Source organism: Eulemur rufifrons, chromosome 19 (genome assembly GCF_041146395.1).
Source record: "Eulemur rufifrons isolate Redbay chromosome 19, OSU_ERuf_1, whole genome shotgun sequence".
Taxonomy (NCBI): Eukaryota; Metazoa; Chordata; class Mammalia; order Primates; family Lemuridae; genus Eulemur; species Eulemur rufifrons.
Window position 1 is genome coordinate 7,327,960 of NC_091001.1, and position 14,630 is coordinate 7,342,589.

General features: G+C 42.0%; 1 protein-coding gene and 1 non-coding gene across 5 annotated transcripts in view; both read left to right on the top strand.

The window, feature by feature from the left end:
- Positions 1–205: 205 nt before the first annotated feature.
- On the top strand, positions 206–312 carry LOC138400398 (U6 spliceosomal RNA). Its single transcript, XR_011236291.1, has one exon. It is a non-coding gene; the product is annotated as a U6 spliceosomal RNA (small nuclear RNA).
- Positions 313–12,012: 11,700 nt separating this feature from the next.
- The window catches only part of PDS5A (PDS5 cohesin associated factor A), a 131,304-nt gene continuing 128,686 nt past the window's right edge, over positions 12,013–14,630 (top strand). The window contains exons 1-2 of one of the 4 annotated variants that reach the window (XM_069495178.1): positions 12,013–12,458; positions 13,305–13,482. In XM_069495178.1, the coding sequence (XP_069351279.1) occupies positions 13,345–13,482 (138 nt within the window). In that variant the 5' untranslated portion in view covers positions 12,013–12,458; positions 13,305–13,344. Of the gene's footprint in view, positions 12,459–12,621; positions 12,675–13,304; positions 13,483–14,630 lie in introns of those variants that run through there. The other 3 variants (XM_069495177.1, XM_069495176.1, XM_069495175.1) reach the window with 3 other exon arrangements.

A 14,630-nucleotide genomic window follows, 5' to 3' on the forward strand; every position in this document is an offset into this window, starting at 1 on the left:
GTATCAAATCCTAGCAATGGAGTATATACAATCAGACTTTTCACACTGAAAAGACTGTCCTTCTTCATGTGTTGATATTCTAAAAGGGTCTCTGTCTCTCCCTTTGCATTCAGTCACATTGCCAAATGCCCCTCTTGTACCCCATGGTATGTGTTGTGCCCCAGAAAGGGAACGGCAAACAAGGAGGGAAAAAAAAGTCTGTCCTGTGCTTTCTTCAGAAGCACGTACACTAAAATTGGAATGATACAGTAAAGAGTAGCATGGGCTCTGTATAAGAATGGCATGCAAATTCATGAAGCATTCCATATTTTTAAAAAAATGACCTGCCACACTAACAGTGAGAGAATTAAGAATATAGATCATGGTCCAGTCATGGAGTTTCTTGTAGGTAATAGTTTTCTGTTTAATTTTATGAAAAAAGATAGGTATTATGTTATAAATTTTGAACTTATCTATATTAATGATTAATTATTAAAATGTGAATAATGTATTAGATTTTTAAGATTAAAGAAGTCAAAACTCTGAACATTATATTTAAGTAATTAAATGTGATGCTAATAGAGATGGCTTTTTGTAACAGAGTGGTGAGTACATTGGGAACTGGCGGAGGGGGTGTAAATATAAAGAACACTGCTTTGGTGCTACTTTAACAGAGATGAAACTTTGGTGGAGACCTTTTGGAGGCTCTACCTACCTGTCCCATTACCCAGGGATTCTTCCTTTCTCCAGAAATTGCTACTGGTCCCCCAATTCACTAATGGTGGCTCACCTAGTGGTACATTTTAGACATGACCCTGCACACCTGGCCCTGGTTGATTAGACCAGATATGGGCACCTGGAGAAGCAAACCATAAGTAACCAGCATAATAAATAAGTAAATTATTTAGTATTCTACATGGTAAGTGCCATGAGGAAAACAAAAAAGAATTATATCTGTTACCCTTGGCATTTGGAATTTGGACTAGGAGATTCCGGTTTAGTCTGGCTGATGTCAGATGAAGGAGACGTAAACTCAAAAGATGAGGGGTGGTTCTTTTCTGTATGTCATGTGACTGAAAAGCAAAGAAGGGGCTCTCTTTAAAGAGCAAAGAATGAAGCAGATGTTCAGAGGGAAGTAGGAATCGAATGTGTCTTTCAGTTCCTATTGATTCCCTTCTTGAGGCCTAGCTATAATTTTACTCTTGGGTACCATGAGGCACCTCTGTAATCATTTATATATATATGTATTTTTTTTTCTTGCTTAAGCTAGCTTGCTAGTTTCCTTTGTTCCTTGCAACCAAAGAGAACTAACAGCAGTAATGGTAGTAATATTAACGATAGTATTCAACATTTATTCAGCCCAATAAGTGTCAGGCACTGTGCTACGCACTTTATCTCAGTAGATATAAATTTTGTTTGTCATATTTTAAAAATGAATTTACTTTCCCATTTTAAACATTTTTTGAATCACTTTTTTCTGAACCATCTTTTTTTGGAATTTTGAAAAGCACATGAAAGTAAGAAGTAAGAGAAAAGCATTTTTCATAATCTTATTACCAGGAGACAACAGTTAACATTTTTCTTTTTTTTTTTTTTTTTATTTCATCTTGTTATGGGGAACATTTTTCTCTTTACTTAAAAAAATTCACGGTCCAGCAAGGTGGCTCACACCTGTAATCCTAGCACTCTGGGAGGCCGAGGCGGGAGGATCGCTTGAGGTCAGGAGTTCAAGACTAGCCTGAGCAAGAGCAAGACCCGTGTCTACTAAAAATAGAAAAAATTAGCCGGGCATGGTGGCACATGCCTGTAGTCCCAGCTACTCGGGAGGCTGAGGCAGGAGGATCGCTTGAGCCCAGGAGTTTGAGGTTGCTGTGAGCTAGGCTGACGCCATGGCACTCTAGCTCGGGCAACAGAGTGAGACTCTGTCTAAAAAAGAAAAGAAATTCATCACTCCCCACCACCACTTCAATCCCATTCTGTCTTCTATTCAGACTCTGCTTTCCAAACTAGTAAGATAGCACAAATATATGAAAATATCTCTTCTGCATCCTCAGCATTTAGTATAGACACTGCCAGATAGTAAATGCCAAGTGGATGACTGTATCAAAACTCAATTTAATAGATGCATTTTTTTCTTTTTTTCCTCCAAGTGAAACCTATTTTTAACAGATTCGTTCCCCATTGTATTAAAAAAATACATATAGATATGAAACTATTAATAACTTCCATGCAAAGTTCTAGCCTCTGCTCACATTTGGCTCAATCTCTGATTCTGTATCTACAGTTTTGCAAACCTCAAGTGGCTTTCAGAATGACAATCCTGAGGCAGTGGGGTATGTTCAAACACCAAAGATTCCCCATTGTGTTCATTATCCTGTGCTTTCTAAAGACTGAAAAAAGAACTGGTGTAGTCTAGAAATATTTCCAACAGAGTGAAAAAAAGGAGTTTTCTGGTTAAGTCGATTTATCAAAAATTCAATTTACAGGAAACTTTATATACCCTGAAAATTATGATAAATGTCAGTTATGATTAAAAGGTGAAATAGTCCTTGTTAAATTTCCTGCAGACTCTGCTTAATTCTTGTTGGTCTGTGGACACGTTTCTGCATAACTGAACTTTGAAGAGTTTTTCCAAAACAGTATTTATCTAGGTAGCCCACATTCCAGGAACTATTCAGTTTCTGGAATTACTTGGAAAAATTCAGAAGGCAAAAGTTGCGTAAATTCTTGGCACATTCCTTGGACAAGTCAAACAGTCTTGGCTACTGGTTCTAAAATGGTTACATTTCCAGTTAAAGTAGAAATTTGAAGTTTAAGTACCTATTCTTATAATCTGTTAGTTATTATTATAATGACATTTGATTGGTTGTAAGTGACAGAAAATATTTCTCTTATAAAAATTCTTAAGTCTGGTGTGGTGGCATGCACTTGTAGTCCCAGCTACTCTGGAGGCTGAGATGGGAGGACTGCTTGAGGCCAGAAGTTTGAGACTTGCAGTGTGGTATGATGGTGCTTATGAATAGCCACTGTACTCCAGCCTGAGCAACAGAGCAAGACCCCATCTGTAAAAAAAAAAAAAATCCTTAGTTAATAGAATGAATATACAAGATTTATTTGATTATTAAACAATTATTTGTAACATTTAAATGATTATTTATAAATTATTAGTTACTTGATTAAAATATTCCTTGACTTTAGTTCTTTCAATTTGGCATAGCTTCAGTTAGTACATTATATATTTCCATTCCTAAACTGCTTTTAAAAATCGAATTTGGACATTTAGCACATCAGTTAACAAATGAATGCTTTGAATTAAAGTTTGGTAGAACTGTCTGCGAACCAACAGTTCCATTCTGGCAGTTTTTCCATGCTAGTTGTGTAATTACGAATTATTTATTTATTTATTTATTTTTTAGAGACAGGGTCTTACTCTGTCACCCAGGCTAGAGTGCAGTAGCCCCATCATAGCTCGAATTCCCAGGCTCAAGCAATGCTCCTGCCTTAGCCTCTCAATTAGCTGGGACTGCAGGCACATGCCACCATGCCTGGCTAATTTTCTATTTTCTATTTTCTATTGCCCACACTGGCCTCAAACTCCTGGCCTCAAGCAATCCTACTGCCTTGGCCTCTCAAAGTGCTGGGATTACAGACATGAGCTATTGTGCCTAGCCTAATTATGAATTATTTCAATATTTGCTTGCAGCTGGCCTAGTGGCTCGCCCTGTCTCTAAGGGAAAAAGAATTTTCTTAGACATATTGTTCTTATTTCATAGAATGTGTAAAAATGAGTACAGAGATAAGTATATCCTCACAAACCTAAACAATTGAAAAACATATAGAAATCAGGTAAGCTGTTGCTTACAGCTTTATAGATGCTCTACAAGTCACCTTCAAAAGCAAAATTTTACATCCGAAAGTGTGAGTGATGACATGTCTCTCAAAGGGTAAAATGCTTCTGCTTTCTTACAGCTACTAACTGCCTCCACTTTAAGACAATTTTTACATATTGTATTAGTATGTACAATACACTATGTATTGTAGTACATAGTGTATTAGTTTCAAAAAGCTATTGTAATGACAAACCACAAATATGGTGGCTTAAAACAACAGAATTTTATTCTCTTACAGTTTTGGAGGCTAGAAATCCAAAATCAAGATGTCAGCAAGGCCATGTTCCCTCTGAAGGCTCCAGGGAAGAATCCTTCCCTGCCTCGTTCCTAGCTTCTGGTGCTTGCTGATAATCCTTTTCATTCCTTGGCTTGCAGTTTCATCACTCCAGTCATTTCCTCCTTGTCACATGGCCTTCTTCCCTGTGTGTCTTTACATCTTCTTATAAGGATACTGGTCACTGGATTTAGGGCATAAATCCAATGCAATTTTAACTATTAATAATTACATCTAGAAAGATCCTACTTCCAAATAAGGTCATATTCTGAGGTTCCGGGTGAACACGAATTTTGAGGGTGCTCTACTCAACCCAGGCAGTACAGCCGGGTTCATGAATCATAATTAAGATTTCATGAAGTTGGCTGGGTGCAGTGGCTTATGCCTGCCTGTGTCCCAGCACTTTGGGAGGCCAATGCAGTAGAATCACTTGAGGCCAGGAGTTCAAGAACAGCCTGAGCAACATAGAAAGATATTGTCTTTACAAAAAATAAAAAAATTAGCTGGGTGTGATGATGCACTCTTATAGTCACAGCTACCCAGGAGGCTGAGAGGCACTAGGATTACCTGAGCCCAGGAGTTTGAGGTTGCAGTGAGCTATGACGAGGCCACTGTACTCTAGCCCAGGCAACAGAGTGAAAGCCTGTTTCACCAAAAAAAAAAAAAAAAAAAAAAAAGATTTCATTAAGTTCAGTTGTTCATAATTTTGTTGTTATACGTTTCTGTTGGTGTTTTTTATTTTTTTAATAATTTTTTTTATTTCAATAGACTTAGAGGGTACAAGTGTTTTTTTGTTACATGAATGAATTGTATAATGCAATTGTTCATTCTAAATTAGGTCATATTTGGTAGTTAAAGATCAGAAATGTACTCAAATTAGCTCAAATAAAATAGATTTTACACTGAGGAAATAATTCTTATGGAATCCAAGGAAAACTGAACAATCAGGATAAAAGTTAGGGAACCCCAGTTTTCCTTAGCATATGCATACATATGTAGAGATCTAAAGACCTTTACTATTTCAGCATTGATATATTTCAGCTACAAATTCCTTTTTTTTCCTGAGACAGAGTCTCGCTCTGTTGCCCTGGCTAGAGTGCCGTGGCGTCATTGTAGCTCACTGTAACCTCAAACTCCTGGGCTCAAGCGATTCTCCTGCCTCAGCCTCCCGAGTAGCTGGGACTACAGGCACCACCATGACACCTGGCTAATTTTTCTTTTAGTAGAGACAGGGGTCTCACTCTTGCTCGGGCTGGTCTCCAACTCCTGAGCTCCAGGGATCGTCCTGCCTTGGCCTTCCAGAGTGCCAGGATTAAAGGCAGGAGCCACTGGGCCCAGCCTACTAGTTCCATTATTACTGAGTCTTGGTTCACAGTCTCTCTCATGTTTTGTTTGGCTCAGCTCAGCCCATGGACTGCATTTTCTTGGGTCAGTTTTCACTGCAGCATTAGTCATTGTGGGGTATGTGGGGATGGCAGGGTTGGGGATTGGGGAGAGAGAGAGAGAATTTATAGGGCTGGGATAGGAACAACTCTTAAAAGGGTTGGCAGGAGGGGAGGCAATGATTACCCTCTCTAATTCATTTGGTAAATGAATTTATTCTGCCCTTAAGTATAGTGAAGAAGTATATGCCATAAATTTACTTTCTTAATAATTTTAAATCATATAAAACAATAGGAGGCTGACATACCAAGCTTCATCACAAAAATACACTGTAATATAGTTGTTGAAAGTTTAATTACCCTGAAAATTCTTTCAGTTCTATAACCATTTATCATCCTAATACTAGCAACTTGAGGAAAGACTGCAAAGTAGCAATTGTATGAAACATAACTCCAAATAATTTCTCATGGTACTATCATTATTAGAAAAAATTATCATTATCAGGGAGGCAGAATTTCTTTGACTTGTGGAGATGTAGTTTCAAAAAATATTAAATTATAATATTATATTTTTTGGAAATTCCTTTAGTTTGTTTTTATTTTATTTTTTTTCCCCCTTGACCTCAGATGCACTGATTGAATTAATTATAATCCTTGGGTTATGAACACATTCCTCACTCCTCCATGCATTGCCCTTGTTCATTCATCCATCTGTTCATTTATCATATAAGGAACATATATGGAACCACCACCCCAGCCAGGAAGAAAGCTTCAACAAGAATGTATCTACCTACATATCCATTCTCCCATCTTATCCCACTGTGCTTCCTGCTTCCCCTTGTACTCCAAAGGTCACCACTAACTTTACAAAAAGGTTATCATTTTATGCCACTAAGATTTATCCATGTGGCTTCTATCTGTGGTTTCTTTCATATTTGAAAATATTTAGTTTTAGTTTGCTGTCCCTATTTGTTAAATAATACATAATTTTGATGAAATGACTTTAAGAAAGCTAATCTAACTGTGTAATTACATGAGTCTGCTCAGGCTGCCATAACAAAATGGCTTCAAAAATGGGGTTAGGGCTTCACCATAGGAATTTTGGAGGGACACAATTCAGTCCATAGTACTAATGATGCGGCTCAGAGTTTGCATGTTAAATTGAAGGGAAATGTACATGGAAATAGAGATATTAGGTAAAATTCAAAGAAAATCTTTAAGTTACTATGACAAACAAGTTAATTATTAAAGTCTTGGTCCTACTAAGCCAAAATGACTCAGATTTCATATTTTTTGTCTTCAGTCATTAGCAAAACATGTCAAATTCATTTTGTTCATTACAGATAGATGTGCTATTATCTTATGCCTTAATATATTTAAGTTTTAGCAAATCTAAGCCAAGATGTCAACAATACCTGGAAAGACACCAAAATAAATTGAAGCACCATTTCTTTTTAGTTTCACAGTGATTGTGACATAATGTTAAAACTTCTCTATGACCAGAGGTATGTGGATGATTCATATTTCTGATCTGTGAAATTAATCTGGGTAGGTTTAGTTACATTTCAAATTGGAAAGCAAATAAGTAATTTCAGATAAACAGAATATAACATTTTAAAACCTCTTTAGATATCTAAATATTTTATATTTTTATCTGTTCGGTTATATTTTTACCACAGTTCACTTTCACTATAAAAAAATTGTGTCTCCTATTACTCCAATTCATTCTTTTAAACTACCACCACCGTTTTCTGTGGCATTTAGTATGAACAGTTTATCTTTTACTCTCATCGTTGGTCAATCACTCCTACAAACTCTATACTCCAGAACTGCACTGTCCCTCACAGTGGACACTAGCCACATATGGCTGTTCGATTTTAAAAGTGAAATTAATTAAAATTAAATTAAATTAAAAATTCATTTCTCCAGTTGCACTAGCCACTTTTCAAGTGCTGTACAGTCACATGTGGCTAGCGGCTACTATCTTGGACAACGCAGATACAGAACATTTCCATTGCTGCAAAAGTTTCTATTAGACAATACTGCCCTAAAGTTTCGCTCTAGAATTTCTGTATAGGAAGAGTTTGTGGTTAGCTGTATGGTTGCAATAGAGGGCTTGGTGTTCGTCCTCAAATTGGATTGGATGCCATTTTGCGCACAGATTATATGCTTGCATGTAGGTACATGGGAGAGGGGCTGATTGAAATTACATGAGGGTAGAATAAAGACTCACAAAGCCACTCCTTCACACAAGCATTTTGATCATACCAAACTCTTTTTCCCAAAAAGAAATTGGACTTAATCACCTCTAAGCCTTCTTTTTTTTTTTAAACCTTGTGGTTATCTCTAGTAGCTATTATCCTCTCCACAACAACTACTCACAACTCACCCTTCAAGGTCCAGCCTCAAATGCCCCTTCATTTGTGAAGTTCCCATGGGACCCCCTTTTCAGGCTCCCAGACAATGTGGTTCACATCTCTATAATAAAACATATCACAGCCTTGCCTTAAATTATGGTTTGTTGTATGTCTCTGGTTCCTCGAATAGACTGTGATCCAGTCTAGGGCAGGGACTTAGTCATGTTTTTTGTTTTTTAAATATTCCCCCACTGCCTAGTACAGTGCCTAACCTATTATAGGAGTTCAGTAACTGTTGAATTAACTTTTATTTTATTTTATTTATTTTTTTAGAGACAGGGTCTCACTCTGTTGCCCAGGCTGGAGTGCAGTGGCATCATCACATCTCACTGCAGCTTCAAACTCCTGGGCTTAAATGATCCTTCTGCCTCAGTCTCCTGAGTAGCTGAGGCTACAGGTGCATGCCTCCAACCTGGCTAATTTCTAAACAATCTTTTGTAGAGACAGGGTCTTGCTATGTTGCCCAGTCTGGTCTTGAACTCCTGGCTTCAAGCAATCCTCCCACGTGCCAAAATCTGGGATTACAGGTGTGAGCCATCACACAGGCCTGAATTAACTTTTAAATAGCTTGCATGTCTAAAAGACATCCTAACCTTAAATCTGGTCCAAGCACAGTTCTCATGAGCTCAGTGGTAACTTTCAATTACTCAGTCCTAAACCCTTAAGAGTCATATATGATTTCTTGTCTCCTTTCTTTTTCTCTTTCTCTTTTTTTTTTGTCACTCCCCCAACCAATTTTTCTTTTTTCATGTCTTGAGTTTATTTACAAACATATCTAGTATGTTATGAGTTCAAGAGTTTGATCCATTTATCAAACAGATTGCACTTCTTAAAATGTTCTTCATATCTGTTCAATGGATAAATTAAAACATCCTTGTTTCTTAAGCAGTTGGTGTCTTACAATAAAGAAAGGTGCAGGCCGGGCGCGATGGCTCATGCCTGTAATCCTAGCACTCTGGGAGGCCGAGGCGGGTGGATCATTTGAGCTCGAGAGTTCGAGACCAGCCTGAGCAAGAGCAAGACCCCGTCTCTACTAAAAATAGAAAGAAATTATATGGACAGCTAAAAATATATATAGAAAAATTAGCCAGCATGGTGGCACATGCCTGTAGTCCCAGCTACTCGGGAGGCTGAGGGAGGAGGATCGCTTGAGCCCAGGAGTTGGAGGTTGCTGTGAGCTAGGCTGACGCCACGGCACTCTAGCCTGGGCAACAGAGCGAGACTCTGTCTCAAAAAAAGATAAATAAATAAATAAATAAAGGTGCAGCAAATCCAGAACCAAAGTACAAAGTTATCATAATTAGTAACTTCCACTTATTTTCCACTGAAAATGGCAAATTCTTCCCTAGGCCCTCCTCATAGCGGCCCCTGTGGACACAGAGGTAGTAAACCTCTAGATACTCTGTCTCCACAGTTCACTGATGGAAGCTCTGCAAAAGGTGCAGAGACAAAAGGCAGAAGAAATGGTGGCACCACAGTCTCCTCTCTTTTTCTTATATCACTTTTCATCATCTCCACTGCTATTACCTGGTTCTTGTTACTATCTCTCCTTGGGATTTTTGCAGTTATCTTATATCTGGTTACCCTTCTTCCACACTTGCATCTCTATTGCTATTTTCTTTTTCTTTTCTTTTCTTTTTTTTGAGAGAGAGTCTCACTGTGTTGCCCAGGCTAGAGTGCTATATAGCATCAGCTTAGCTCACAGCAACCTCAAACTCATGGGCTCAAGCGATCCTCCTGCCTCAGCCTCCCGAGTAGCTGGGACTACAGGCATGCACCACTATGCCCGGCTAATTTTTTCTATTTTTAGTTGCCCAGCTAATTTTTTTCCTATTTTTTTTTTTTAGTAGAGATGGGGTCTTGCTCTTGCTCAGGCTGGTCTCAAACTCCTGACCTCAAGTGATCCTACTGCCTCAGCCTCCCAGAGTGCTAGGATTACAGGTGTGAGCCACAGTGCCTGGCCTCTAATGCTATTTTCAATCCAGCAGGTAGAATGATTCTTTTATTTTATGCAAACAACAACAAAATTTATGTAGAGCTTAGTATTTGCCAGTTACTATTCTAGCCGCTTTACATATATTATCTTATTGATTCCTCATAATGATTCTCTGAGGTAGATACTATTATTATCTCCATTTTACAGATGAAGAAAATGAGGCCCAGAAAGATTAATTAATTTGTCCAAGGATGCCTAGCTCATAGGACGTAAAACATATCATTTCTTTGCTTTAAAAAAGTCCAAAATCCCCATCCCAAAGTACAGCCAAAGTCTTCCCAGGGGCCTTAAAGGCCAGACATGATGTGTACTCCTCTTCCCTACTTTATTTTTATATATATTTATTATTGTTATTCTGGTCTATCTCTCCCCAAATTAAGCTCCATCAGAAGGGCAGGCAGGAATTTTTGTTACCCTCCCCTCTACCAAGCTTTTTTATCCTCAGTGCCCAAAACAATGCCTTACATAGTAGGCCCTCTTTAAATAATTGTCACACAGATGAATGTGTCTCTTCTTATGTATTGTATGCGGAAACAAATGTTCAAGAAAAGAAGTAAAAACAGGAACCCTAGAGAATATTGTATAAATTCAATTTATTTATGTGTTATAATCCTCAAGTCTTACTATATTTTGAGAGTTTACTAAGTTACACAATATTAACAAAGTAATAATTGTATCAAGTTAAAATTTATAGGTGTATAAAACTCCATTTACTAATAGGTAAGTTACTGAGGGTAAGAATGAAAAAGAAAAGTTATCACTCTTCAGTTATTTAACTGTAACAGATAAAGAAACACCAAGTGAGAGAGAGAGCCTAAAAGAGAGTAGGTTTTGGTTGACAACAGTTTGGATGAGGACAATCATAAAGGGATTTTGCCTGATGGTCTAAATGCCCAAGAACAAAGCACTGACTTTTGGGCAGAGTGCTAGCAAATCAGTAACTGTGGATTATTAAGATTCCATAATGACTGCTCCCTTGTGTAATACCTCAAAAACAAGTCAGTGACTTGCAGAAACTTTACTGAGTGAAAGGATATGGGGAAAAAAATAGACCAATGGAGATGCACAAAGAATAATTTAAATATCCACTTGGGAGGGTGACATTTAAAAAGAGAATAATTTAAATAAACAATTGAATATAATTTTAAACTATGGTAGTGGTCAGTTTCAAGAGCTGAATGCTATTTAATGTTACTGTATCCTTTTCTCAACTTCGTCTTCTGAAATCATGTGTGTGCTCTTGAGGTTCATTCATTTCACTTATTTACGTTAAATTGTTCAAACCCTGCTGCACTGAGTTTTCCTTGACAGTTGTTTTTCTTTGGGTGGAAGAAGTTAATCCCTGGTATGTTTAAAACATTAAAAAAGAGACAGAGAAAGAGAGAGAGAGGGGTACCTTCCATATTCACAAAAACCACTACCTGATTTGTAAATGCTTATTTCTGGGTTCCCCTCTCAGAGATTCTGAATCTGTAGCCTTAAGGATGGAAACCCACGTTTTCAGCCAGTACCCAAAATGATTGTGAGGCCAGTGGACCAAAGACCATACCTTGAGAAGTACTCGATTCAACGCTATTTTCATATTTTGCAGCTTTCAAAATATTAACTTTAGAAATCTAAGGTGGGGGAGGACTCGGGTGGCTGTTATAAGACGCAAGAATGAGCCGCCCATGTTGTGCCATGTGGCAAAACTTTGCTTCAGTTTGCAGATCTGTCCCTGGGGAGGAAATCCGTTCATTTTCATCGAGTAATTAACCACTTTTCAATCAGTTCCGTCCACGTCCCTCAAGCTCACTCCCAAAAGTCATGAACTCATCTCCGCGGCGAAAGATGAAGCTCTGCTTGCCCTGAGCGCCCTCGCAGGGCCGCGGGAACCAGGGCTGCTTCCCGCCACCCGGCTCCTCCTCCGCTCGCCCTCTGGGGTCTAGTTTCCCGGAGGCGCCCAGCGCGGCAGGTCTTGGCGCCAACCGGGTGGCGGCGCTGTCCGCCCCGCGCGCGGCCGCCTCGGGCCTGAGGGAGGCGGAGGCTCGGCCGGCAGAGGAAGGGGAGGGAGCGAGGCGCGCGCGCTGCTCTCGCGTGCTCTCGCGCCGCTCGCGTGACCGGCCGGTGTGTGCGCGAGGCGCCGGCTCCCGGGGGCACGGACGGCCGGGCGCGCGCCGCTGCTAGGGGCGTCCGGGTCCGGGTCTGCTGCCCCGGCCGGCGCGAGGTGCTGGCGGGCCGCGGGGGGCCCGGGCGGACACACGCGCACACGCTCCCCGAGGAGCCTTCTCCGAGGCTGCTCTTCCTCGGCCAGACGGAGAGCGGCACTGTCTCCCCGCCCAGTGCACACTCGCCCCGTGTCTCCCCCCGCGGCGGCTGCTCCTCCTCGGCGCCGCCAGCCCCAGCGCCGCTCCCGGGCGGGCGGGCGGCGGCGGCGGGACCCGCGGAGCCGCTTTGTGTGCAGCCCGACGAGGGGCGGCGGCGCAACCACCTGACAGAGGCCGGGGCGCTCGATGCACCTTCCGCCCGCATGAGGAGGAGGTAAAGGCGGCGGCGGCTCGGCTCCCGCCCTCGGCTGGTGGAGGGAGGGGACGGAAGGGGAGAATGGAGCGGGGGCGGGGGGGCGCGAGTCCGAGGCCCGGCGGGGCTGCCCGGAGGTGCCGGTAAGGCCTCGGCGGTACCGGGCGGCGCCAAGTGGCCGGGGGCAAGAGAAGCCGCTGGGGCCCCTCAGCCGAAGTTGAAGGAACAAAATGTGAAGTGCGGAGCCGCGTCAGCCGCTTCCTGGCGTGGGGTTGGGGGTGGAGGGCGGCTTGTTTTCCCCTCCCGCGGGGTGAGGGAGCGGAACAGGGGAGGGGCGGGAGCGCGGCGGGGACTGCCCGGGGTCCTGAAGCTGTGCTGGGGAAGGGCGTTTTGTTCCCAGGAGCCGCCGCTGCGTGTGGGTCCGGTTGGGTCCCTAGTTTTGCGGCCTAGGCTGAGCCCTATAGGCCTCGCGTTTGCTTTCCTAGAGGGGACTGGCCGGGTGGGGACGCGGCGCTTCTCTCTGGCCCAGCGGGGGCCTTGAGGTCCTTGTTGGCCTCCCGAAGCCGCCAAACTTGGGACCTTGGTGCTGGAGGGTGGATTTCATTGTGAAAGGTGGAATGGGAAACTCCTGGAGCTGCTCGCCGCCTGCCGCGGCCGCGGCGCTGGTGCCGGGGAGCCCCGAGAGCCCAGGGCTGGCAGGGCCGGCCGGCGGGGTCCGAGCCTCGGGAAGGAGCGGGTGGCGGGGCCGCTGCCGGGTCCCCGGCCTCCGGGGAGAACGGGCCCTTTCCAGATTAGAGATATTTGAAACGAAAAAAGAGGTTACAAAGTCGCCCCTTTCCCGCTGAACTTTGGTTTTCTGACCGATAGAGGCCGGTAGAGGACTGTGAAAGAAAAGTTGTCCCCCAGGATGGACTTCACCGCGCAGCCCAAGCCTGCCACTGCCCTCTGTGGCGTCGTGAGTGCGGACGGGAAGATCGCTTACCCTCCGGGGGTTAAGGAGATCACCGACAAGATCACCACGGACGAAATGATCAAACGACTGAAGGTAAGCACCTGGACAGATGGTTCTCACTCGGATGTCTTTGGCTCCTTCCGGAGACATCTGGGGGCCTTCTCCTGTGGTATTGCTGCCCTGCTCGGCCTGACCTTTACAGTGCATCTCCTTAGTGTTTTAGATAGCTTACTGTCTTCTCCCTACCTCCTCTGAAAAGCATTGTTCTGTCTTGAATACAGCTTTGAATAAGTTCTGTAGGGACAGACATACCCATTATGGGAAATTAAAAAGAAGTGTGATTTTTTTTTTTCTTTTTTAGTTTTCAAGTGTAAGTATTGTGTTTTTAAAGTGTTTTTTTCTGGAAATATTTAATGATAATAACTGTTCAAAGTAGGTTGCAAATTTAAGGCCGAGCATGGTGGTTTTTATCTGTAATTCCAGTACTCTGGGAGGCCGAGGTGGGAGGATCACTTAAGTCCAGGAGTTCGAGGTTGCAGTGAGCTACGATGGTGCTGCTCCACTCCACCCAGGGTGACAGAGGGAGACCCCTGTCTCTTAAAAAAAAAAAAAGTAATATGCAGGCTTAAATGTAGGTAAGAATTTGCCAAGGAAGGTTCCTATTTTCATTAGCTTCTGAGAAGACTGATTTAAACACAAAAGTTCTTTTTAAGTTTTTAAAAATTGCCAGCAGCTTATATGTATAATATAGTGTGGTTAAACTTTGAGAGAAGATACTGACTTTTCAAAATTCAGGCTAGAAGTAAGATGATTAAGTTCTTATGTTCAAAGGAGTTTAGAAGAGAGTATTGTGGCTCTTTTTATGAGGCATCAGCTTATTTAATTTAAGCATAGTGATCCTAAGATCAAGATTTTGTTTCAACCTTACGTTGGTCAGTTTTTTGCTTTCTATCCCCTGAACATAGATCATGGCCACAGCCCTACCAAGTAAGTGCCATTCCTGTTACAGGATCAGCTTGAAACAGTGGTTCTCAGTCAAGACAGCTTTGACCCACAGGGGATGTTTGGCCATGCTGGAGACATTTTTGGTTGTCACAGTTGGGGCTAGATTGGAATAGGGAAAGATTGGAGTAGGGAAAGACGAGAGTCAGTAAGTCCAGCTAGGAAACTGTTAACAGTAAGTAGTCCAGGTGAAACATAGTGCAATCTTGAAGTAGGGCTGTGACAGTGGGAATAGAGAG